General features: G+C 40.0%; 1 protein-coding gene across 4 annotated transcripts in view; it reads left to right on the top strand.

Annotated features, from left to right (window-relative positions):
* The first annotated feature begins 75 nt into the window (after positions 1-75).
* Positions 76-23,757, top strand: part of XRCC4 (X-ray repair cross complementing 4) — a 144,230-nt gene continuing 120,548 nt past the window's right edge. Inside the window, exons 1-4 of one of the 4 annotated variants that reach the window (XM_030969105.1) lie at positions 9,552-9,601; positions 13,920-13,959; positions 15,219-15,370; positions 18,030-18,217. In XM_030969105.1, coding sequence (XP_030824965.1) covers positions 15,232-15,370; positions 18,030-18,217 — 327 coding nt within the window. In that variant the 5' untranslated portion in view covers positions 9,552-9,601; positions 13,920-13,959; positions 15,219-15,231. Of the gene's footprint in view, positions 106-6,920; positions 6,975-9,551; positions 9,602-13,804; positions 13,960-15,218; positions 15,371-18,029; positions 18,218-23,757 lie in introns of those variants that run through there. The other 3 variants (XM_030969104.1, XM_030969107.1, XM_030969106.1) reach the window with 3 other exon arrangements.

Here is a 23,757-nt window from a genome sequence, read left to right as displayed (position 1 = left end):
GCGAGGCGTCGCGATTGGTCGGCGCTGCCGGCGCGGGGCGGAACGGAGGGGCGGACGCGGCGTGGATTGGCCGGCGCGGCGCAGGCGGAAGTGGCGGTGCGGGAGGTAGGTCGGGCGGCCCGCCCCGCGCGCGCGCCGGCACGGGCGGGACTGAGGGGAGCGTCGGTGGTGGGGGTTGGGGACGGGCCGTGTCCCGGTGTGGGGATAACCGGGAAAGCCGGGATAACCGGGGTCAGCCCTGCTCTGACCCCGCACCGGCACTGAGGGGAGCAGCGGGGGGCTCGTGTCCTGGTGTGCGGATAGCCGGGATCAGCCCTACAGAGACGCCTCACTGGCACTGAGGGGAGCAGCGGGGGCTCCTGTTCCGGTGGGGGGATAACCGGGATAACCAGGATAACCAGGATAGCCGGGATAACAGGGATCAGCCTTGCACTGACCCCGCACCGGCACTGAGGGGAGCGGGGTAGGGGCCGTCTTCCGATGTGAGGGCAGCCGGGATAACCGGGATCACTGAGATAACCGGGATCAGCCCTTCAGTGACCCCTCACTGAGACTGAGGGGAGCCCCGACCGTGTCCCGGTGTGGGAACAGCCGGGATCACCGGGATCAATCCTTGACTGGCCCGCACCAGCACTGAGGGGACCTGGGGTACTCGTTCCTGTCCCGGTTTGGGGACAATCGGGACAATCAGGATCACCGGGATCGGCCCTTCACTGACCCTGCAGCGGGCCAGGGGGGCCTCGTGTCTTTAGTGAGACGCAAAAAAACCCAAACAAACAAACAAAAACAAAACAAAAACCCCAAAACCAACAACAACAACAAAAAACCCAAACAAAACAAAACAAAAAAACCCCCAAAACGAGAAAAGCCCCTACAAACAAACAAAAACATACAAACCCCTCCACAACAATTGGTTCTTTTGTGTGTTTTTTAGGTGGTTTTTTTTCAGTTGTTCGTTGTTATTCGGCTCCCAGCGTTGTTGTCTTGCCCTCACGTCCCTGAAGCGTGAGCCACTGGCTACTGAAGCCTTAATAACATAAAAAACCACCTTAATAACATAATGAATGCCTTAATTAGGCCATTTCTTAATTAGGGTTCTCTTACTGTTATTTCTGTTGTTGTATAGGAAGAACCCTGGCTGTCTTCCCTGGTCTATTGTATTTTGGGTCTTGTGCTGCATTGTTTCTCTTGGAGCTTTTCATCATCTTTTCTGTAGCTGCACCTGCCCAAGAATTTCCAACTTTTTTTCTTCCAGGAGGTTTTTTTTTTTGTTGTTTATTTTGTTTTGCTTTGTTCGTGTGTTTGTTTTTTTACGGAGTAACCTTTGATGCTGTGAGAGCTCAGTAAAATGAAGAAGTCGCCAGTGTAGAAGAACTTCACAGTGATGACTTTGTGTTTAGGTGCCTGTTACTGTAATAGCAAACACCTGAACCTGTTCCTCCTTATAGATGTGGTTTTAAAAGCATCATCCTTTCACAAGGTGGTGGCTTGGTTTTGGGGTCTGTGTCATTCTCTGTGTTTCAGCACCAGATTTGTGCTGGTCTGCTGAGTGTGGGACAGTTTCTGCTTTTTCCTTTGGTGAGGGTAAACAGATTTTTTTTCTCTCTAAAATGACATTTTGAGGTAACATTTGGCATGCCTTGTGCAGCTGCTGTGGGAGGCTGGGGGTTGATGCACATGTATAAAATGCATTTATCCCATGGAATTGAGGCAGTGATTTACTGAAGCAGAGGACTTTAGGCTAAGTGAGACCTACACAGCCCACTCAAAATGATGTTTATGTCTTCTACGGAGCAGCTTCCTTAGCAGTAGTAGATTTGGTGACTGTAAATTGACAGATCTCTGTGAAATCGTGGTTTCAGATTCATAACCACCAAAATTTACTGGGATGTTACCAGCATGAGCAGGTTTAGGGTTCTCTTGTGTGACTTTTTTCTGTCCTGTGGACTTGAGGCACTGTGTTGATTCTGGATTTGCTCTGATTCTTTAGATTGTTCAGTGGCCATAACGGTTCTTTCAATTGCAGATTTATCCATCTGTCTAACAGGTAGTCAGCATCTTGCTGTGTGCTCATTTTCTCACAACATGTTCAGACATCTTATTACTGTTACTCGGTTAAATTCATTGGATTGGGTTCTTTCCATCGCGTGTCAAGGCTTTGGATTAAAAAGAATCATTAAATTCATAAAGACAATTCTAAAAATAGCCTCAGTACCTAGGATAGCTTCACTTTGAAGTGTTTGAATGATGTTACATTGAAGTATGTTTGTAAAGAGAAATAAGTAGTTAGTATAATCACTGACTGGTTCAGCCTCTGATGGTCAACATGACTGAACACTTTAAAGGCAGGAATACTTTTGAACTTTTTTTTATGTATGCCAGAGATAGAAAGCAAAACCTGGGTTGTTTTGCTTGCTTGGACTCACTTCTGGACGCTTAATGGGAATTAGAAACTCAATAGAAACTCAAATTGAAAATATTCTGTAAGGTCCAGGCGGACTCCAGCTGTCAGACCTTGTTCACACCATAGCCAAGCCTGCTTTCAGGTGGTCATCTAGCTTCCTCTAGCGTAGTTTGTTTGCAAACATACCCTTTTATGATAGATTTATTACAATTTTTCTACTTTGACAGTTTCTGGCAGGATCCCACCTGAAACCCATTGGAGATTTTTGCAAAAAATACTCTTTGTTTACCCTAAACGTTTAATTTCCAAGTGAGGTTTCCAACAGTCTCAGCTATTCAAAAGGGAGATTTTACTGACCATGTGCTGTATTAAAATGATTTCAGGTGAACAGTTTGCTGTGGTGGGAAAAATGCTATTTAAAGGTTTTGTGGGACCCTTGGTGGCATAATTTAAAGTACTGGTGCACCTTGCCTGGAAGTGTCTCCTGGGATACAGCTGTGATAGGCATGGGATGTTGACTGGAATATCAGCTTTCAGATGGTGTTGTTCCAGTTTCCCTTGTACTTTTCTCCTCCTAATTAATATCTTGTTTTTTTTCTCCTCCTAATTAATATCTTGTCATGGAAAAGCAGCTCTGAGGAGTTGGGACAGCTTGGTTGGTGTTGTCTGCAGGAATGGGCTGGGTGAAAATGAAAAACTAAATCGCAAGTTTAAACAACTACATTGGTCTACATAGCAATATTCTGATATTTAAAAAAAAGCTTAGGATGAAGATTGGATTTTTTGTTGTTGTTGTTGTTAGGTCTCTTAAGAGCAGTTTTGTGGTTGTGGCTGTGTTTCCTGGTGTTGAGAAATATTTTAGTGGTGAAAGGTTTTCATACTGCTCAGTGGAGTAAAGCACACCAAGGAATTTGTGTCTATAATGGAAGGTAACAAAGGTTTAACCTCTAGGCTGTTCCCAGATGCAGGAAGAATTACCACAAAACAATGACAGTTGCATGTGGAAGCCTTGGTTTTTACCTTCTGTGTGTTTTACCTTTCATCAGGAGGAGCATTGCAGGAAATGGTTTTAAAAATATCACAGGCGGGTGACTGACATGACAGGTACATCCATATAAAAGTTTCTGTGCTTAGCACATCCATGTGTGTGTATGAGGTGGAAAAAACGTTTGAAAATAAGCTATAAATGCAGTCAGTTGGGTTTTTTTTTTTGGAGAAGTGCTGGTTTGAGTGACTGGCAAAAAGCTGATACTGCTTTTCTTTTCTTTGGCTTCTACGTGGTGCCCACATCTGTTATTCCCAGGATCTTCAAACATGGGCATGAATGCTTATAAACTTATTTGCATTTTTGCTACTGCTACAGATTTGCTCTGCTCTCAAGTCTGGAGTAAAGAGGCGGTGGAACACGAGGGGTGTGCCTCTTGCAGGCAAGCCTGTCGTGGGTCGGTGGTGTTCTGTGTGCTGACAGTGGTAATTAGAGCGTGGTATTTTGTTTGCTAGCACCATTTTGAAAGAAAAAAAAAGCCCAAAAAACAAACCCAACAACAACCAAAAAACAAACCCCCATCTACATTTAGGTTTGGCTCCTCTTTCTCTGCCTCTGCCTGTTACCTACCAGAAGTGCACATGATATTCACTGTGGAAGGATGGATCAGAGTAGCTGTGAAGGGCTTGGAGTTTGCAGCTGTTCTGAGCAGGAATGAACCTCATTTTTCATGTCAAGGGTGCTTTAGCCTGGTATTTTAACCATGCATTTAACACAAAGTTACTGCACAGGGTGATGTGTGATGGGGGGAGTGTTCCTACCGCGCTGGGAATTCCTGCACCCTAAAATTTCTGCTTTTTGCGGCAGATTTCATGCGTATGCAACTGATGGGCTGATGCAAAGGGTACACCATCACTAAGAAAGATACTCCAGATTGTAAAAACACTCAAGGCAAGGTGGCCTTGCTGCAGAAATAGTGATGCTGTGCCTGACACGGGTGACCTCAGTGCCTTTCTGACACAGACAATCCCTGCTGCTGGTGTGCAGCAACAGTGGATGTCTTGCAATGCTCTGTTTTGACCAAAACCCCCCCATTTCTGTACAGATGAGATAATTTAGGTGGTTTTCTATGCTGCATGTTGCCTTCATCAAAACAGTATAGCAAATACTTGTGCTATGTGCTCGTGGGTGTGCCATGGGCCTTGCAGGGTCACTTGCTGTTTTGTCTCCATGCCGGTTTCTGATGTGCTCGTTATCTTGCAGTGCTGCCACTTGAGGATGAGAAATTTTAATCCCTAACTCTTGTCACCTAGGGCTTAGCAGGAGGTGGAGAATGTGTTTCAGGGGTTGTGTTAGAGCTTGGGAGCCCCACATGAAAAAGCAGCACACGTCCTTGAGTGAGTGGAACCACCCAGAGCTGAGGGTCAGATTTTCAAGGACTCAAAACCATTATCTGATTCTTCAAGGTTAGTAGGATGCAGCTGTGATTTCTTCACTGTTACATTTGGCAGAAATGTAACATACTGCTTGCTGATGTGGGGAATGCATTAAAATCGTGCATAAATTCTGAACCAACATCACTAAATAACCAAGATTCCAATTTAGACAGCTTTTGTAAAATAACATTAAATGGTTCTTGAAATCACTTATTTTTCCACCAAAATGAATATTTTCTCTAGTTGTATCCCTGACTTGAGCTGTGTCCCTTTCCCGGGTTAGGAAACAATGGCCTTCATCTCCTGCTCTTTGTAATCAATGTCTTGTGGATCTCAGTCTTCCCCACATCCTTTTCCTCTGTATATGAGGTGGAAAAAAGGGAAAGTGGCAAAAACCTCCTGTGAATTTGAATATTATTCATAGAACATAGTATTAGATAGTGTAAATGTTAAGGACTGCTGTCCAAGATATGTCAAGGTACAAAAGACTCACTGAATTATGTATGGTGCCATGTTGACACAAGCTAAGGTGAAATTTAGGAGATAATTACTAAACAAATTACTGTTGTTTGCTAATCTAACACAGTCAAATCTGATCAACGCAAAAGAACACGTCTTACAGGAAAAGTTCCAATTGGAAAAAAAAAATCATTAAGTGTGTGCCTTGAGCAAAGGCCTCTGGGCTACTGATTTCTAAGGTGTACTGGTGATTGCACAAAACATTTTTTGATTAAATTGTCCAAATTTACAAAGCTTGGAATAGCCTTGGAATATTTCTGCATCTGCTCTGCAGACTGTTAGGTGGCTTTTCTGGGAAGGGATGTCCTCCAGCAGAGCAGACAGCTAGAGCCCAGATTGTAAAATAAACAGAAAAAAAGGGAGACTGATCAGATGTGACTTTTAAGAGTGCAGAGACTGAGAACTTTTTGTGCCCTTGATCTAGACATCAGCCAAATTGCTTGCTATCTTGGGACAGAAAAATTAATGGAACTAGAGGAAGAGTGAGGCTATATATCCTATCACAGGCTGCATTTGTTGTTTCTTTTTTGTCTGTGTGTTTTTTTGATTTTTTTTTTTAATAAGTGATTCAAATAATTATGAAAGGGTTTGTTTGTTTACAGGTCTACAAAGGGGTCTTAGAGGCCACCCTTTTCAGTACAGAAGCTGGACAGGATAGAGGGAGCCTGGGGCTTTCCAAACGCTGTCAGCTGTGTCAGGCTTGGGGTGAAACCTCACAAAATCCCAGGGAGAGATTTGTGCTGGCTGAGCCAAGCAGGGAAGCATCAGACTCTGGTGTGCAGGCTTATATTAAATTACTCCAGCTGAGAAAATTAACCTTAATTTTCAGAGTCCAGCACACAGCATGCACAGATCAGGAGATGGGGCAGAAATGTTAGTTTCTCTGAAAGCTGACGTGGAGGATAATTGTTTTAGGAGGCAAGAAGCAGGGAACTAGCATTCTTGTGTGTCTTGGAAATACAGTGCTGGAGTAATGTTTTGTGATCTCCTGAAGGCAGTATTAGAGGGAAGAGTTTTTTTTTTTCCCTGTGCCTTGGTCAGAGAAGTCTGTAGATTAAAAATGTGCCTTTTATGTTACAAATTTTTTACTCTTCTCTGTTGCGAGGGTTTGTTTTATTAGCCCTGACTATCCTAAAACCAGATTTTTTTTCCTTTTCTTTAAGTAGAGAGGTAGAGGAGGAATTTTTTAGTATGTTGTCTTCATTTGAGGTTAATGTTTTGAGTTTGATACTTTTGAGGGTGCAAAATAAATGAGGGCATTTGTAGCACTGAAAGAGAGGAAGATGCAGTGGCAGGTTCTTTACCTAAAGCTGCAGTGGAGCAGGTTGTTGGAGCTGTGGAGAGGTGGCTCCTGTGTTCAAAGGCTTTTTTTTATGCCCATGTACCTGCATTATTTCAGGGCCATTGTGTTTGCTCACTGTTGTGTTTCAGGTACTGATGTGCAGCTGCAGCTGGGAGCCAGAAACACAAAGGTGAAGTGCCCCCCAACAGAAACTGAGACCTGTTTTTAGAACATTTATCTCTTCTGTGCTGTTTCTCCCCATGTTTTATGTCGTCATTAACTTACCTGGGAAAGCAACAATTTACCCTGAGACCTCTGTGGTGCTTCACGTCTCTGCTTTGTTGTAATGTGAGTGTTAAGATCTCCAACTTCTGTCTGACTGGTTCAGTGCCAAAGCAGTTTTGCACTGTATTTTCCTAATGAGTTCTTAATTGCCCTCTCAGCTCAATTCCCAGTGGCATTTTTGCACTGGTCTGCCCCTGCTGTGCCCTCATCTCGGCCTGCAGGTTTCCTTTCACGCCTGTGCAAGCATTCTTTAGGAGCTGTAAGGGAACACTAATACTGAAAAGCTGCTTTCCTAGAGTAGACCCCCTGCGTGGCATCAAGTGTCTTGGGTAAGGGTTAAATTTTCCAGTGGGGTTTTGTTTTTCTGTTTTTTTTCTTTCCCAGTCCATAGTAAGAACCAAAACAAAAACAAAACAGAAAACCCCACATGAAAAGAGTCATGTAAATTGCTTAGAAAAGCAGTGAGCTGATGAGTCTTGAGAGGCTTTTTTTTTTTTTTTTAATGTACAAAACTTGTGATGCTGAAAGTAAAAGTGACTGCTGTGAAGGTCTTTGTGCCCTTTTCCCTTTCCAAATGTGGTTTGTAGCACAAACCAGTAGATTTGTAAGTGCTGGCTGAGGCTGTAGAGTGAGTGGCTTCTGAATTTTGGGTGGAACTGTGTCCTCATTTATTTTATCTATTTTTTTCTTTTTTTTTTAACAAATCTACTTGTTTGCTCAGAGCTTGGTGAGGTTGTGGGATTTGTGTCCCATGTTGCCTCTCTGTTAAAATCTTGGCACATGCCACGATAGGGACTGGTGCTTCTGCCCTGCTTTGCTTTGTCAGATGTGGATTATCACAAAGCCTGAGCTAAACCCATGCTGAACCTGTGCCCATGTGTGGAAGCAGCTGAAATTGGTGCTCAGTATATGTCTTTTTGCCTTATCTTCAAACTCAGCCTAATCCATCAGTAGAGTAATTAATGTTCAATGCCAAATAATAAACATAGCTGGATAAAGAGCTGCAAAATTGAAATTTAGCTGCATTGAATGTCTCAGTTCCTTGTGAATTGTTCTTGTCTTGTGAATTATTTTTATGTGAGGGTCAGGTGAAGCAAAATCAATTACAATTTTTACATTAATAAATTTAAGCCATGTGAGCTCTTTGTTTTCGGGGAGTTTAGTGTTGCATTTTCTAATAGATAAATAGCAGATGGAAAGAAAAAACATAATAAAACTTCAGTTAAGTGAAGACTGGCTAATGCAGGAATTTTCTTCAAAGAAAATGCCTGAGGAAACTGTTTAGTAAGATAAAGCAATTTGGAGCCTAGGCCTATTTTTTATTATTAATTTGACAGGGACGGGAAATTAAAATAATCCATCTCTTTGAAAAGTCTTGGGTGTAGAGGTGAGAGGAGAGAAAGATATGTAAGCCTTCATATTTATACCTGCCCTTGTCCCACTGAAGTGGCAACATTTGGTGAAACTTGTTTTTCCAGGTTACTGGGCTCAATTTTTCAAAACTCCTCAGAAAATCCTACATACAGAATTACATCCATCTGTATCTACCTGACACTGATTTCTTTGTTTCATTTAGCTTTGTGTCAGACTGGGCGCTCTTGCCTGTGGATCTCTTGTGGATTTGACAGTACTTAATTTATTTGACTTTAAAAAGAAGAAAAAAGGGGGAAAGGAGCAGAAAAAAAAAGAGAAAAATTAGTGGAATCTGTTGCTCAGTGTTGTTAAGTCAGACATTTAGAGAAACACATCAGACTGAGTGGAATTGTATAGGTCTGTGTGGGGACTGAAAAATAGAAAACAAAGGAAATCTGTGCGACAGATTTGTATTGAATATCCTGATAATATTTAATCCTAAAGAAGGCAGTGTTTTGGAAAACAGATGATACCTCAGCCAGACTATGTTGTTATCCAAATATACATCAAAAACACATATGTATTGGGGTATTTTTGGATGGACGGAGGGTAATTAAAACATGATGCTTTTTTTGTTTGTCCTCCCCCCAAAAATTTCCTCAATATTACTATCCTCAAATGGATGATACTAAGGTACTGAAAACTGCAGAGATGCTTTTAAAAATATGACTAAAAGACTTGGAATTCCCAAATCTTTGTTCTTACTGACTGTATACATTGGGCTCAAAGATTGTGTCTGGCACAGCTTCCTTTTTCTGCTTTTTATCTGCAAAACATACAGCAATTTTAGTGCTGTCTTTTCAGAGAAATTATGTGAAAATGATATATATTTGGAATATGTGTCTTTTTTTCTTCACTTTTTGGGGGAGGAAGTGAATTATTTTTCTTAATAAGTACCCTGTGGTTTTCAAGTGAAGGCACTGTGCCACCACTGGCTTTGGTAGGACCTTGGAAAGCCAGGGTGTCCTGCTGCCAAGTTGGAATTGTAAAGTATTTGCTGGGACTTGCATCTTCCAGGAGCAGCAGAGAAAGGGAGTCTGGGTCTCTGAGACACGCCTTGCTGACTTTTCATCCCAGATCTATCCTCTGCAGGCTGGGCTGGCTGTTGCCTTTGATCTTTGCTGCCTTCCACATGCACTTTTTAGTAAAACTTCACTACTAAAATTCACTTTTTCAACAGGAAACATGACAGTTGCTTGACTTAATTTTACTTTTATTTTTTTGCAGGTTTGTAACATTCAGTTAATGTAAGCTGGCTTATTCGTGCATCTTGAAAAGTGAGGATTTGCTGTTAGTTTTGGGAAGAATTGTTACAAAAAAGGGGTGAGAAAAAAAGGGTCTGCCTCTTTTATAAATCTGTTTGCATACTCCCTTACTTGCTAGTATATACTAGTATAATTGCCCACTTTGGTGTTTATTTTAATACACTGAAGGCCTTTTTTTTAACCTTATTATAGCTTAATGTAAGTGAGCTTGGCAAGGCTGGATGCCTGCAGTGGGTAGTGGGTTAGGCCTGAGACTTCAAGGGGATGAAAGACACCAGGGTGGGCTTTGCCTCCAGGCTACAATTAAGATCAAGGCTTGTTAGTAAGATTCCTACTATAAAGGTTGTTGACTGTCTGCTTCCTTCTGTTTCTCCTCATTTTTTAGCTGGTGACTGTAGTAAATAAGCCTGACAAGGGTTGTTCCTTATCGTGGATTCCAGATCTCCTGTGGCAAATCTTCCATATCCTATTGTCCCCATGGAGCCTGACAAGCTCAGAACTAATTTGTTTTTGGTTTTTTGGTTTGGGGTTTCTCTTTTTTGGGGGGCACACACACAATTGCACAAAAAGCATGTGCATGTTTCCAATAGTTCTGTGGCTGCCATGAAGCAGTGGGAAGGCAGCAGTGCAAATGGGAGCCATGTGAGCCTCGACTCTGCCGTTGGGTCCATGATTTCGTCATCAAATGTTGCCATGGAGCACTGAATTTCTTCAATGGCCCACTTACCCCTCTGCACAAAGTTAGAAAATCAGTCACTTCCTTATATCCAAGTGCTAATTTTTGGTTCATTTCTTTTATCTCCAAGACAAAGTTGCATTATTGGCGAAATTGCAACCCGTGTGCTTTTAATACAGAGTAAAGTTAAAAGAGCAACTAAATATTACTCAGGGTGCATGTAATACAAAAATGTCTTAGCCCCCTAAATTGCATTAGGGAACAAAGCTCTTTCTAATTTTTTTTTCTTCTTTGGCTTCCAGATTTATCTGTAAGTGCCACATGAAGGTTATTATTGAATCATTCTTCAATGTGAAACCAGTATTGTGGCCAGAGGAGTGGGAGGATTATTGTGAGATGGGACAGGAAAGATGCTGTGTTATTTGTCTTCATGTTTGTTGGCCCAGTCATGTTCCTCCGAAAAGAAATGAGAAAAGAGGAACTCCCTATTGGATCAGTAGTAGTTCTAAGATTAATGGAGTGAGAGTTGAGGTTTTTGTCAGGTATTTTAATGTTCTTACTCCTGAAGTATTGGAGTTAATGGAATTTTAAATTAATACAAGAGAATATCAATTTGTATGAACTATATCACTGGAAATATGCATAAATATAGGCATTATCTTATTTCCTTTTGTTAGAAAATGTGGTAATAGCTAGTTTTAATCTTTAAAAGCAATCTTGAGCTTTTCTTGACTGGTTTAAGTCTCCAATTATCTACTTATGAGTACATGTAGCATCTCCTGAATGGTACCTCTTCTCTGATTATGAATTTACTATTAACTTCCTTCTGCTTATTAGGTTATGATCTGTAGTTTGGGCAGGGTCAGAAAGAACCAAACTGCAGACTTTAATAGCAGTGTGTGGTCTTCTGTTCTGAACTCCCTGTGGATAGCTCCCATTTTTCCTCAGCAAGAAAGCACTTAGGTTAATTGCTCCATTTCAAAGACATAGTAGCTCTTTCTGGTGTGTAAGTAGCCTTCCAAGCATAGCTGCTGAGGTTTGGAGCACCTGCAGCCTGACCAATTTGGGGGGAAAGCCATTAGTCTGCATGGGGGGAAAAAAGAAAAAAATGAAGTGGTGAAGTTCAGAATATTATCAATGATGCTGTGTTGGAGCAGCCTGAAAGATTTGGCTTTTGGTCTATGCCTGGTGCTATCCAAAACAACATATAAAATTCTTTGTGGGCCCATTTTAAGAGTGTCTTGTTCATTCAGAAGGGCCTGTGTGCGCTGTTTGTTCCGAGGGCAGAGGCACCAGCCAACAGCTGATTCCTCCTCAGAGGGAAACATTGCCTAATGGTGCTCACGGGAGCCAAAGACCACGGGGACAAAGTGCTAAAGATAAACAGCTCAATCCCCGACTGTTCAAAGGCCTCAATAAAGCCTCTGATTTACACATTTGGGGTGGGACCCCGCTGTCTGCAGCCTGGCCCCGGGGCCCTGGCATGGAGAGGGGCTGGTGCTGTGCCCCCCAGGGATGGAACACTGCCTTTCTGTGGCCCCAACCCCAAAACTTCTCTGCAGCTTTGCTTTGTGACAACCAGGGAAGGGAGAAAGAACCAACTGCTCTCATTTTGTGGAGGTGGTGAATGGGAAGAGCCCACAGGGGCTGGATGCTGAATGGCACTTGAGGGTGCTCCTCTGGTCTGATGGACTCAGAGGGGCTTTTTAGGCTGCCATAATGAGAGGCTGGTTCCAGTAATTTGGGTAGCAATAAAAATACAATCTACTTTTATGCAATGATTGTATTTTACTTTGTTTTAACAAGCTTTACCAACAGCTGGACTGCTGAATAGTGACACTCAAAAATTCAGGGGGCTGTTTTAACCTTTCTGAGCATAAACACAGTTCCTACCTTTCTACTCCAAATATGTGAAAGAGAAAATAAGATTTCACCTCTCCTTTATATTTTTGTCTTTCCTTCATAATGAAATTTTTACCTGGCAGAAGTATTTGAACTGTGAAAGGTCACATAAGCTTGACAAATTGGAAGCTGAAGGGGTGATGAATTTAGTGAGTAAGTGGGTGCATTGGGGCAGGTTAGTCTGAGGAGATTGTTTTATTTCATCTCTTGAAGTACAGAGGAAGACATCTCTTTTTTGAAAATACAGTGCTGTACATCTGTTATTAAGATTTGCCTTTCGAATGAATGAAGTGCATGCAGTCACCTTATAGTAAATGAATAAGGAATATGCCCTCATTTATTGTCTGTATTTTTAATTTCTTTAGTGGTAACTGGTAGTTGTTAAATAAGTAGGGAGCTCCTTTGGTCTTTTTTGCTGAATTTATGCTTTTTCTGTGTGTGGTTTATCTATTTACTGAAGACTGCAGTCGATGTTGTGTTCTCAGGACATAAAAGGGATAAGGGGAAAAGGGATTTGGATTTTTAATTTGTTGTTGCTGTAATTGTTTTACTTTCAAAAAAGCAGTAAGGTACAACATTACTGTTTGCAGTGATGTTTTTTTGTGCTGTGTAGGTCAGACTAATTTTCATGAAGGTGGTTTTCCCCTCCTCTTGAAGAGAAGTATATAATAGGCATTGTATATGGCCAGGAGTCCTTGAGCTTTTGCTGATGGGTTGGAGGAGCTGAGTGCTTTGGAGATGGAGTCTGGCTGAGCTTTTCCAGAGGCAGATCCTAAACGTGGACTAATAAGTAATATACTCCTTTCAAAAGGACTGTGGAGGAGATGAAAGCTGGGAGAAAAAGCGTCTTCATTTTATGCTTTCTTTGAAAATGCTTTTCTTCAGAGCTGCACAATAAAATGTGGAAAAGCAGGAAAACTGTATTTTCCATTTGTTTTGATGTTCAGAGTATTATTCTTGGTTGTGTCTCCTCGTTCTGTTGAGGTTGTGTTTTACCACAGGGGTACCAATAGTGTTGTCTAAACAGAACTTTCATTTTTAGCTGTGCTACATCACTGTAATGAAACACTGATGTGTGCATGGGAAACCAGTATCACTGTATCAAATGAATTTAGTCTCAGGCCTCAGAGACCTTGTTAGTGCATCTTTAAATAAATAAACAGTCTTCTTTCCTCTGCTACTCCTGACCTCACTTTTTCTGACTCACACTTCATTTGCTTCATTGTTACATAAATAGAAACTGTAGTTCTCTTGCTTTGTTTTTTGTTATAAAAAGTCTGGGTTGATAAGAAAGCCTGTAGTGCAGGTGTTTTTCACTGAATGCTGCTCTACTTTGTGATAAAAATCAGATAAAACAAGCAAAACCTTCCTGTTGAACTACCATATGTGCATCAGTACCCTATGTGCTGTCTGTTCAGGTTGTCTGCTACTGATTTACAGTCTTTAATTGAAATATTTTTAAAAACATTGTCTTTCAGAGGAGGATTTCTGTGAAAATATTTCACGAGAGACTGTGTTTTTCCATAATTAACAAGAAGCAAAAGGGAATCGGGCAGGCAGAGGAGAGTGCATGCATGTGTGCTTGAGCATGCATTGCTTGTGTTTCCTGCCCTGTGCTCATTGCTGACCCATGGCCAGGCAGTTAGTGCCCCACAAATATTTAAAATGCCTTGATTTCTGGAGTCACTAATTGCAAAGACATTGTTCCAGCTGTCCACACCCAAATATTTCTTTTTTTGTTCTTGCTTACAGGTGCACAGACATGCTGTAGATTTTCAGAAATGGTCAGCTGGTTAGTGATGGAACTAGAAAACGGTTTTTTCTTTTTTTTTTTTTTTTTTTTACTGAGATTAATTTTTCAGTGTATGTTTTGGTAACATTTTAGTTTCTGTTGCATTTTCAGGGTGGAGTATGACATCTGTAATAGTAAACGCCATTGTGGTTTAGAGATGTAAATACTAAAGCTTTATACTTGAAAATCAATGCTTAAATTAATATATTTTGTTGGTTTTGAATGCTATCCACTTGTCTGGGCAAGGGAGAGGCATTTTGAAATGTTACTGGGTGCAGAGTAGAGCAAGGGTTAGGAACAGTTCAGTCAACTGCAGTTAAATCTGCTCCTCCTAACCTGAAAATGCCAATTTTTGGGGAAGCCAAGGTAGTTAAATCAGTACCTAGATTTATTTCTCCATGTCCAGGAGCAAAGAAAAAGCTCCCTTCTACTCCTGCTTGGAGAGCAGAGTCCCTTCAGGGCCTGAACTGATCCTAGTCATGATTATTTACTGCTGCACTTCAGATGGAAACCTCCACAGAGCATTGAATCCCTGCCCAAGCACCATTGTACTCAGTGCATGTCGTTTAAATTTAAATGCCTCATCTCGGTTTTTCTTCCTTTTACATGCTGTTTTTAGTCTGTGAGTGACCGTGTAGCCTTTTCTCAGTCACTTCACTTAGGTTGTGTATAAATACATGGGATTCTCGAGAAGATCTTAAGTCAAGCACAGGTTGCCAAGTTGCTTTGCCATAGAGCAAAAATATTCCCTGTAACATCATATATTTTGTTCTCTGCAGAATCCAGTGCTTAAGATACTTTTTGGGTTGCTGGCATTTGCTACACCCTCTGCTTTGCTGTGAAGCTTAGTAGCAGCTTTCACATGGCAGTCTTCCAGATGAATATTGATTATTTTGAATTATGTTAAATATTCTGTACTTTGGGTGATAGCAGGCAGTGAGTTAAAAACAGAGCCATGGGGAAGAGCTTGTGTGTAGTAATTTCCTGACAGTAATTTCCCATCTTCCTGACAGCTTCTTAATTTCAGACCATTCAAACATGTTTAATTGTTGGCACTGAAACCTTACTTATTATAATCCAGTTTCCTGTTTGCAAGTATCACCAGTTCTCTGACAAAGTGAATTTGGGGAGGAAAGTAGAATAAAATTACAAGCATGCTTGTATTTGTATATTTCCCATACACATAACCCTCAAGCTAGTTATGCAAAGCTGTTAATCACCCCAGTGGTTATAACAAGATTATCTTGCTTTTTAAACAGGTAGGAGAAGAAGATGGAGAAGACTTTGAACAGAATTCATCCAGTTTCTGACCCAGAAGCAACCTATTTTCTACAGGTGTCATGGGAAAAGGATTTAGGCACTGGCTTTGGTTTACTTCTTAGTGATTGTCAGTATGCCTGGACTGGGACAGGTAATGGAAAGGAAAATGCATTAATTTAAATTATTACTGCTCTTAATTGCTCCTTTTAAAACACTTTCTAAGCTGTGTCCCACAGATTGTGTGGAAATTCCATGGGCATTTTGTCCCCAGTGATGGAGGAGGTGGGGTTTATGATCTTCTGGGATGTGGCCAGAGAACTTTGAAATCTGGAGAGATTGTGTGTCAAAGTTAAAACTAATTCATTCAACACATGGATATGCAATGTTTTGTTCTTTCTCAAGAATGTATAATTTCTTGGAGTGATGCTGAAGTAACACTTCTGTGTCTTCTCCAGATTCTTGAACAAATGTGTATGCAAGTTCCGTTTGCAAATTGGAGAGTCCATAAAGTCTTTAATTGCAGATGTTTTTAAAATATTTTCATGGAATTTACATAGCCAAAGGTAGCTGTATTTTGTAATGAAGGGAATTTTTGGGAAGGAAAAGGGACAATAAATTATCAGTAGGAAAAACTTAGCCTGTGGGATTTTTCCCCCCTCTAAAACCTCAGTAAGAGGATGGGTCTTTCCAAATGTGCATGATTCTCTCATTCATGCCCAACGGAAAAAGTCCTTGAGAAACATCAAATACTTCATCAAAAGCCCTTATCTCAGTAACAAAAATATTTCAAAGGGAGGACAGAATTATGTATTTTGAGCAAATTGTAGACAAAACCATTTTCTGGACTCCTTGTCTGAATTATAAGACATATGTATGTAGCTCCTTTCCTCCTTCCTTCTCCTTACCCAGTGGGTGTTGTTCCTCCTCAGTTCCTACACAAGCCAAGCTTTCATATAGGTCTGAGATTAGATAAATGTAAATTAAAGTCAGCACATAAATTAAATCTGCTCTTCCATATTCCTGTTAACATTTCAAACACTCCATTGATCACGGCTTCCTGCACAAAGCACATACATGTATTCCAGTCCTGATTCTTGGTAATGAAAGGTTTTTCTTTCTTGGCTCGACAAGAGTAAAGTCAAGTTATTTTGAAAACAAAAAAAAGGGTGTTAACACTGACAAATACTGTTTTTTCTGTTTGAAGATTCTTCTCATTCTTAGGTGACTTCAAAATCCCCAGTTTAGACTTCACAAAAAGAGGATTCTTTTTTTTTGCAAGTGAAGGCTTGCCACTATAGCTGGGAGTGTACAGAAAAAATAGGTGGACACAGTTATCAGTTTGTTGAGTTCCTGCATCTGGTAGAATGGAGAATAAGGATTTCCCAAAACAGAGGGGCAGTGAAAGCAGATAACCTCACTCCATTAACAAGGAAAGAAAGAAACCCACAATAGTTCTGCTGCGAGCATTGGGTGCTCATCCAAAGGAAAGTTTTTTTCTGTTCTGGAAGAATCTGATCCCTTTCTAAGAAACTATTACTGAATTTCTATTTCTGTTCTTACTGGATTTCTGAATTCTTACTGAATTTGTTCTATTCAGTCCCTTGAATAATTTCATTGGGGGTTGATGTTGTTGTGCATGAGGCTTTCCTACTGTACTGATCTGTGCTTTCATTCAACAAAACATTTTGGTCACTTTCTAAAGTTATTGCATCATTTTTGAGACTGCTTCCATTTTAAATTCAAAACCTGGAGGGAGTGGAAAGCAACGGTCAGAATATTCCTGCTGTGGGAAATCCCTTTTGGGTTTCTCATGCTGTGGATTATTTTCCTTGGCAAGACCTACCAGGGAGAGAGTGAGAGCTGCTGATGGAGTTGTCTTTTATGGGTTTTGTATGTTTAATGTGATGATGAAATGTGTTAGGAGTCGTGTTTAAGGAGAGAGGGAAAATACTGAATGTTGTAGGGGAGGAGAAGCACACAAATATTCAATGTAATCTAGTGTGTTACCTTGGTATTGGGTTAAAGAAATACATCTGTTTGGATTTATGCATATCATATTTCCCTAATGATTGATCAGTTCTGCTGGTTTTAAATAATAAAGGAATATGCAGCATATACAGGGAAAAAAAAACCAAACCCCAACAAACCCACAGTGCTCTATTGCAGTATTTTAGTGTATTTCTTTTTATGACTTTCTTACTGTTATTAAAAGTTTATCTTCTCAGTACTGAAATCACTGTTCCAGTCAAGCACTTGCTCTGTAAATATTTCTAACTTACCTTTTTCTACTCCTTTTCGCATCACGCATGCAATGGATTCCACATTTCACTCTGTTCTTTTTTGGGTGACTTTAGGCAACTAGAATTGTGGATCAGTAGCAGTAAGGAAATAATCAATTTTTAGATGAGGAAAAAAGGGGACAGAACTTCTGAAAACCCCAGTATTCCTGCTGCATTTCCAGACACACCAGTGTGTGTTCAAGGGAAAAATTATCTCCTAATATTCCATTGAATCACAGAATTACAGAATGCCTTGGGTTGGAAGGGACCTAAAGGTCATCTAGTCAGTATGTGTCTGTATATACATATATATAAAAAAATAGATTTTTTAAAATTATATATAAAAATACATATATACTTTAGGATATTTATATATCTTGCTCTATGTATATATATAGCAAATATATAAATACAGTATTTATATATATATATATAAATGCATATTAATAGATACTTTGTGTGTAATGTATAATGCACATACTTGTTCCCACACATATGAATATTTATTCCTCACATGTCTTTTTCTGGTAGTGTCTGAATCAGACATTTCTAGTGAGGCTGCTGATATAGAAATGGACAGAGAAAAATATGTGGAAGAGCTGAGGAAAGCACTGATAGCTGGAGAAGAGTCGGCTGGCAAATACAACTTTGTGATTTCAAGAGACGAGCAGAATAAGGCCTGTCACTTCTCCTATGAAAGGAACCTGAAAGATGGCTCTGTAAGTAGATAAATGTTTAAATTTAATTATTAAACCATGAGAATGAAATACATTTTTGTATTTTATTATGGTCTTTAAAATCAGATGTGTGATACTCGCTCCAGATTGAATGAGTGTTGCAAGCCCTTGCATGGGCCAAGCTAGAAAGAAAGTGAGTGGTCTGGGGGGGATGCTGTCCTTTTCAAATTTTATCCTCTTGTGCACTTTTGTTTTCCTTGTTTCTTTATCCTCTCTCTGTACTACTCATCTAAATTAAAAAAAAATCAGGCAAGATTATTTTCAAATGCTAAACCATAGTTCTAAAATTAACTTTGCAAGTACTTTAGATATTTTGGAAGTTAAGGCTGAAATTGTTGCATTAAATTGCAAATGGGAAAGTGGTTCCATGCTGCTTGCTTGGCTGCAAAGGAAAGGACCCTCTTAAAACAGGAAAGAAACCAGTATTATCTGTATCTGTAGACACTTCTGGATATTTCAGGTTGTGCTTTGCTGTGTTAAAACTTAGTTCTGAAGAAGAAGCAAATTTTAAGGTGAATATCCCAGTTTGTACTTCTTTTTGTTTTTATTCGTTTACATGCCCCTTTTCTTGTGCAGTATACGAAATTTCAGGTGAGTTTGGATCTTGAGGAGCCGTAAGTTAGGGCATGTAAGTCTACCAGTCTGCATTATAAGTATTTCTGTGAATTTACCCATGGCCATACTGACCCTAAACCTTGTGAGCTGTTTGATTGTTCACAAAGATGTTGAAAGTTTAGGACCAAACTGTACTCAGAAATTGAGAGCAGTAAGGTTAAGGATCTTTTTTTTTTTGTTTTTGTTTCTGCTCTGTGTCACACATGTTCTAAATGCAGGCTGGATTAAATACATTCTGTATTTTTATTAAGTGAAAACATCCTTGTGTTTGTTTCACCTAATACATGTTTCCATCAATTAAGGCTTATGAGAAATTTAACCCGTTTGAAAACAACTTTGTGTCAAATTGGGAAAATAATAATCTGGCCAAAGAAATTGAAAATATAAAGAACCTTGATTCCTATATATGCTTTAAACTTTGGTGTTGAAAGAATGTTTTTAGATAAGATAGGATTTCTTGGGTGAAAATGCATTTTTTTCTCCTTCTGTGCTAAACTAATGCCTACAAATAAAATTGCCAAAGCAGTTGTATAGATATTAAATAATAGAATTAGGTATTAGAAATAGCTTTCAGCTGTGTAATAGAATATGTTCCAAATATTTTGAAAACTCTCTGTGGAAGTATTTGTGATCTCTCTCTTTCAGCACCACGTTAGGAAATTAATCTTCCTGGGCTCTGTACATCCAGAGGGCTGATATTCAGCTAAATGTAAATTTAGTGCAGAGGAAACCTAGAGAAACTCCTCTGCAGCTTAAACACTACTTAAACTCAGGGCTAATCTATTATCAGTTTAATAATTAACAGTTTCTAGTAAAAAAAAAAGCAAAAACTTCTGAAATGCATTGTTTCACTTTGCGCTATAAAATGCTTATTAATCCATGTAAGTAAAAGTTATTGCAAAATCTTGTAATGAAATTGGTATTTGGGTGCCTGAGAGTAAATTTTGTAGTCATAGAAAATCAATAATATGCCTTGCCTTATTTTTAGAAATATATGCATGCTTATATGCACAAATTTAGTGTATTTTATTATTTTAGTTATTTTTAATGGGACTTGCCTAGAACATGATGCTGATCACCAGCAGTCACCTGTGCCCAGTGATTTCCAGAGCTGAGCTGTCACAGTTCTCCATCCCACGTGGGACTAATGACTGGCAAATCTCTGAGCTAGATCCTGATCCTGTTTTCATGGCTGTACCAAACCTTGGTATTTGAAATAAGTTTTACTTTCCTTGTAGCATCTTGCTAAAGCTCTGCTTCCATAAAGTCTAATTATGTGCCAAAACTGTGTTGGGTGGTCTATAGGAGTGCAAATAAAAATAGTGGGGTGATGTTAAGCAAAGGAAAACATAGGCATATTACTGGGAAAAGCTTTCTGATATGGAAATTTGTTTTACTGCCCAGGTGTTTTCTGGAGGAATTGGTGGCAGCCCCATTGTGCCCCTTGCTTTGAAAGGGACTGTAATGAAAAATGCATTGTAATTACCTGTATTGCCAGTGCAGTACATTTGGTGACTTAACAAGGTGTTTGATTCACCTGTTGTTCAGTTAATGAGCAAATATGTTCCTTCCATGAACTGTAAAAGGATGTTACACCTACTCCTGCGCTGCTTTGATGGAATGAAACCAAACCTGTATCTTCACATAATTTAAAAAGTGTTGATAATCATCAGTATATAATGAAGTGCATGTAAGGTTTATGTAAGGGATGAGTGCTGATGGTTTGGGTTTTGAATGGATGGAAAACTTACCCAAGTCATGAAGAATTCCTGTCTGATTTAGAGGAAGCACAGTGTAACACGTTTGCTTTGTAGTGCCCTGGCTGCCTGTAATTCTTAGAAGTAACAGAATAAGAAAAATAATTTATCTTAAGGTATGTTCGTAAGAGTTTTAGTACTTATTTATCCTGAAATGTTGGTCGGGAGAGATAATGATGTCTGAGCTTTAGAAACACTGGTTCTGGCTGTGCCTCAGGATGTGCAGCTGAGCCTAAGAAATAGTGGTTTAAAAATCCCCACTCCCTTGGTGAAAATCCCGATGGGTTCAGTGAAAATCCTGATGTGTTTTTGTGAGAATTCTGACACATTGGGTGAAAATCCCGGCGTGTTTGTGATTTACCTCCCTCAGGACAGGTGGCTCTGCCTTTGGGAGCCGTGTCTGGGGTGCCTGGGGTGTCGGGAAGGACCCTGGAATAACAACGTCTGTGGAGCACAGTGGGAATTGTGTGCGGATCCAGCTGCAGCCCCGGACGGGCCACACACACGGAGACCCCGGCGAGGGGCCGGGGAGGCTGGTCCAGCTCAACTGCTGCCACCTAAACAAACACCAGCCACAGAGGCAGTGATTTAGTGCTTGATCTAAGTAGGTGACCACTGGGAAGTAAATCTTTCCAAGTGCTTCAGCGAGTCACTCCACATATAATAAATAATGGAAATCCGGCAAGCTCTTTCTTTTTTTTTCTTTTCTTCGGGGCTGGCAATTAAATAGACTAAATAGCCTTTGATAAACAATTATTTAAGTACTAGCAGTCTCTTTTTTTACAGTAACGTGACAGGCTCTGGGGTTGTTTTTTTCCTTGCCTTTTGCTTACATTTGTAAACAGGGAGGGTAAGAGCTTAACAAATTCCACCTTAGATGCAGCACGGTTGCTAATTAGGATGATGGAAGAGATGCTGTTATTTGTCTCCCCCATTTCCTGTGGCTGCTTTTCCCTGGTCGGGCCTGTGAGTTCATTATAAGTTTACTAAAAGTTGAAAAAAAGGCTGGAGAAGCTTGTGCTGACCAAAACTTTTCACAGCATGCTAACTGAGAGAAATGCAGTTCGTAGAGCTCTTTGTGCTGTCCAAACTATCTTGGTTCAAGGTCTGAGTAGTTACTTTGCTCCAAACCACTGAGGATGTGTTGTTTGGTTAGCAAAGGTCACTGAGAGTTCAGGTTGTTTCCCAGGCAATTCCACCAGCTGAGGAGAGGGGAAGATGAAATGATTAATCCTTGGGTCAGTGTGAAAGTAATGACTCTCATATCACTTATATCACTTAATGTCTATGCACTTCAGGACCTGAGAGTGGACACTTGAATGGATTTCCTGGAAGCCCATTTTAGAAATAGCTGGCTTCTAATGTGCCTTATGTAATAGAAACATTAAGTGTTATCTTGTAAGTAATCTCAGAATTCTGAGTGCCACATGATTTTCCCCATCTCACCTCGGGTGTTCCTTCAGATATTTCAGGTACACTGGAAATGCACTGGATCATTTCTGTAGCCTTGAGGTGAGAAAAACAATTTCTGAAAATTATTCCCTACCATATTAGTAGGTGTGCAATTCACCTACAAGGTGTATCTGTACAATGTGTGACAGAAGTCCTGGTGAATTAATTAAGCTCTGCTATTTTCCTTGCTTAGCTATTAGATTATGTATTTGATTGCTGCTTCTGATAAGCAGTAGTTTGGAGAAATAAATTTAAAATACTGGCAATTTATGCCTTTAAAACTGGTATTGTTGAAAAAGGAGGAATCAGACACTGTGATGAATAAATTCTCCTAATTTTTTCTCAACCTGTTAGGATCTGTGTATTTCACTAGACTTATCCAATTGGACAAAAATAGTAGTTTAGGTGCTTTAAGGTGTACTGTAAATTACACTATAAAGTGCATCTTAGTATTTCTTGAGTACAATGAGAGTCTAAACATATTTCAAGTATACTTAATGTGTTCATAAAATAACAGATTTGGATTTGTGCAAGAAAAATTGTCAGTTATTCTTTCTTCCTCTTGGTGTTATTGTGTTGTCTCTCCTCCTCTCCTCTCATCTCCTCTTGATTTTTTCAGATTTTCCCTTTTTGGAATACCTGCTGAGCATTTAAAATCCCTGTGTGGACATCAAGGCTTGCTTTCATTTGCAAATGCTTTCCTTTTAGAAGGAAGAAATCTTTAAATCACGGCATATTGGCAAGCTTTAGTTTCCCAAACACAAATTACAGAGGACAGTAGGTGCTCTGGAAAAGAGATTACTGTGTGTGGGCTCTAAACCTTCACTGCAAGACCCCAGTCCTTTATTTTCTGTGAGGATGAGCAGCAGCCAGGGCTTGAAAACCAACGAGAATCTCACCAGTGGTTTGTCTTCAGAAGCTCTCTCACCTCTCACAGCTCCAGAGGAAGCATTCATCTTTCTACCTGCAAAGGCACAGGAGAGCTCTCAACCTCATGTTAACTCTTAGGTTCGCTAAAATAGCACCTTTTCCATGTAAAATATTGAATGGGTATGTTTAAACCCTCTCAGAGCAACTTCAACACCTCTGTTACTTCTGCTGCAGTTACAGAAGATGTTTTGAAATGTAAGAAAAGGGCAAATTCAGGATGTCCTGCATTTTTTAAAAAGGGACAAATATGGAAATATTGTGGGGTGATGAGATGAAGAAAGGGAGCAGCAGAATGTGCAGTGAGGAAAGTGTTGCACTTCCTGTTGATTTCTTTCCTTATGCTGCAGTGATTTAAAAGACACATATCTGGTTTTCCACTCTGAATTCAGTCTGTATTAGTAGACAAAGATAAAAATGAATTTTTTTTAACAGTGAAGACAGTGAAGAATAAGTCCCTAATTTCTGTGTCCAGTGAGGAGAGCAAGATCAGCTCTTTTTCTGGTGGAACAGCACTACCATAGGCTTAGTATGGTAAACTTACCATACTAACTTTCTTAAGTTTAAAAAACCTAAAAGCCCTGTGAGGTGTTCTGCCTGCCCATAGGATTTGACAGATGTTACTTACTGCCTGTTACATGTCAATATGTGGAATGAATGTTTTTCATCATGAGGACAAAGCCTAAGCATATTTGAGTTTTAAACTGTAAATGCCAGATTGCACATGGATTTGGAGCTGGTGAGTAGAAGATTCAGTTAGAATTGTTCTGA

Source organism: Camarhynchus parvulus, chromosome Z (assembly GCF_901933205.1).
Source record: "Camarhynchus parvulus chromosome Z, STF_HiC, whole genome shotgun sequence".
NCBI lineage: Eukaryota > Metazoa > Chordata > Aves > Passeriformes > Thraupidae > Camarhynchus > Camarhynchus parvulus.
This window is presented reverse-complemented; position numbering and strand designations above follow the sequence as displayed.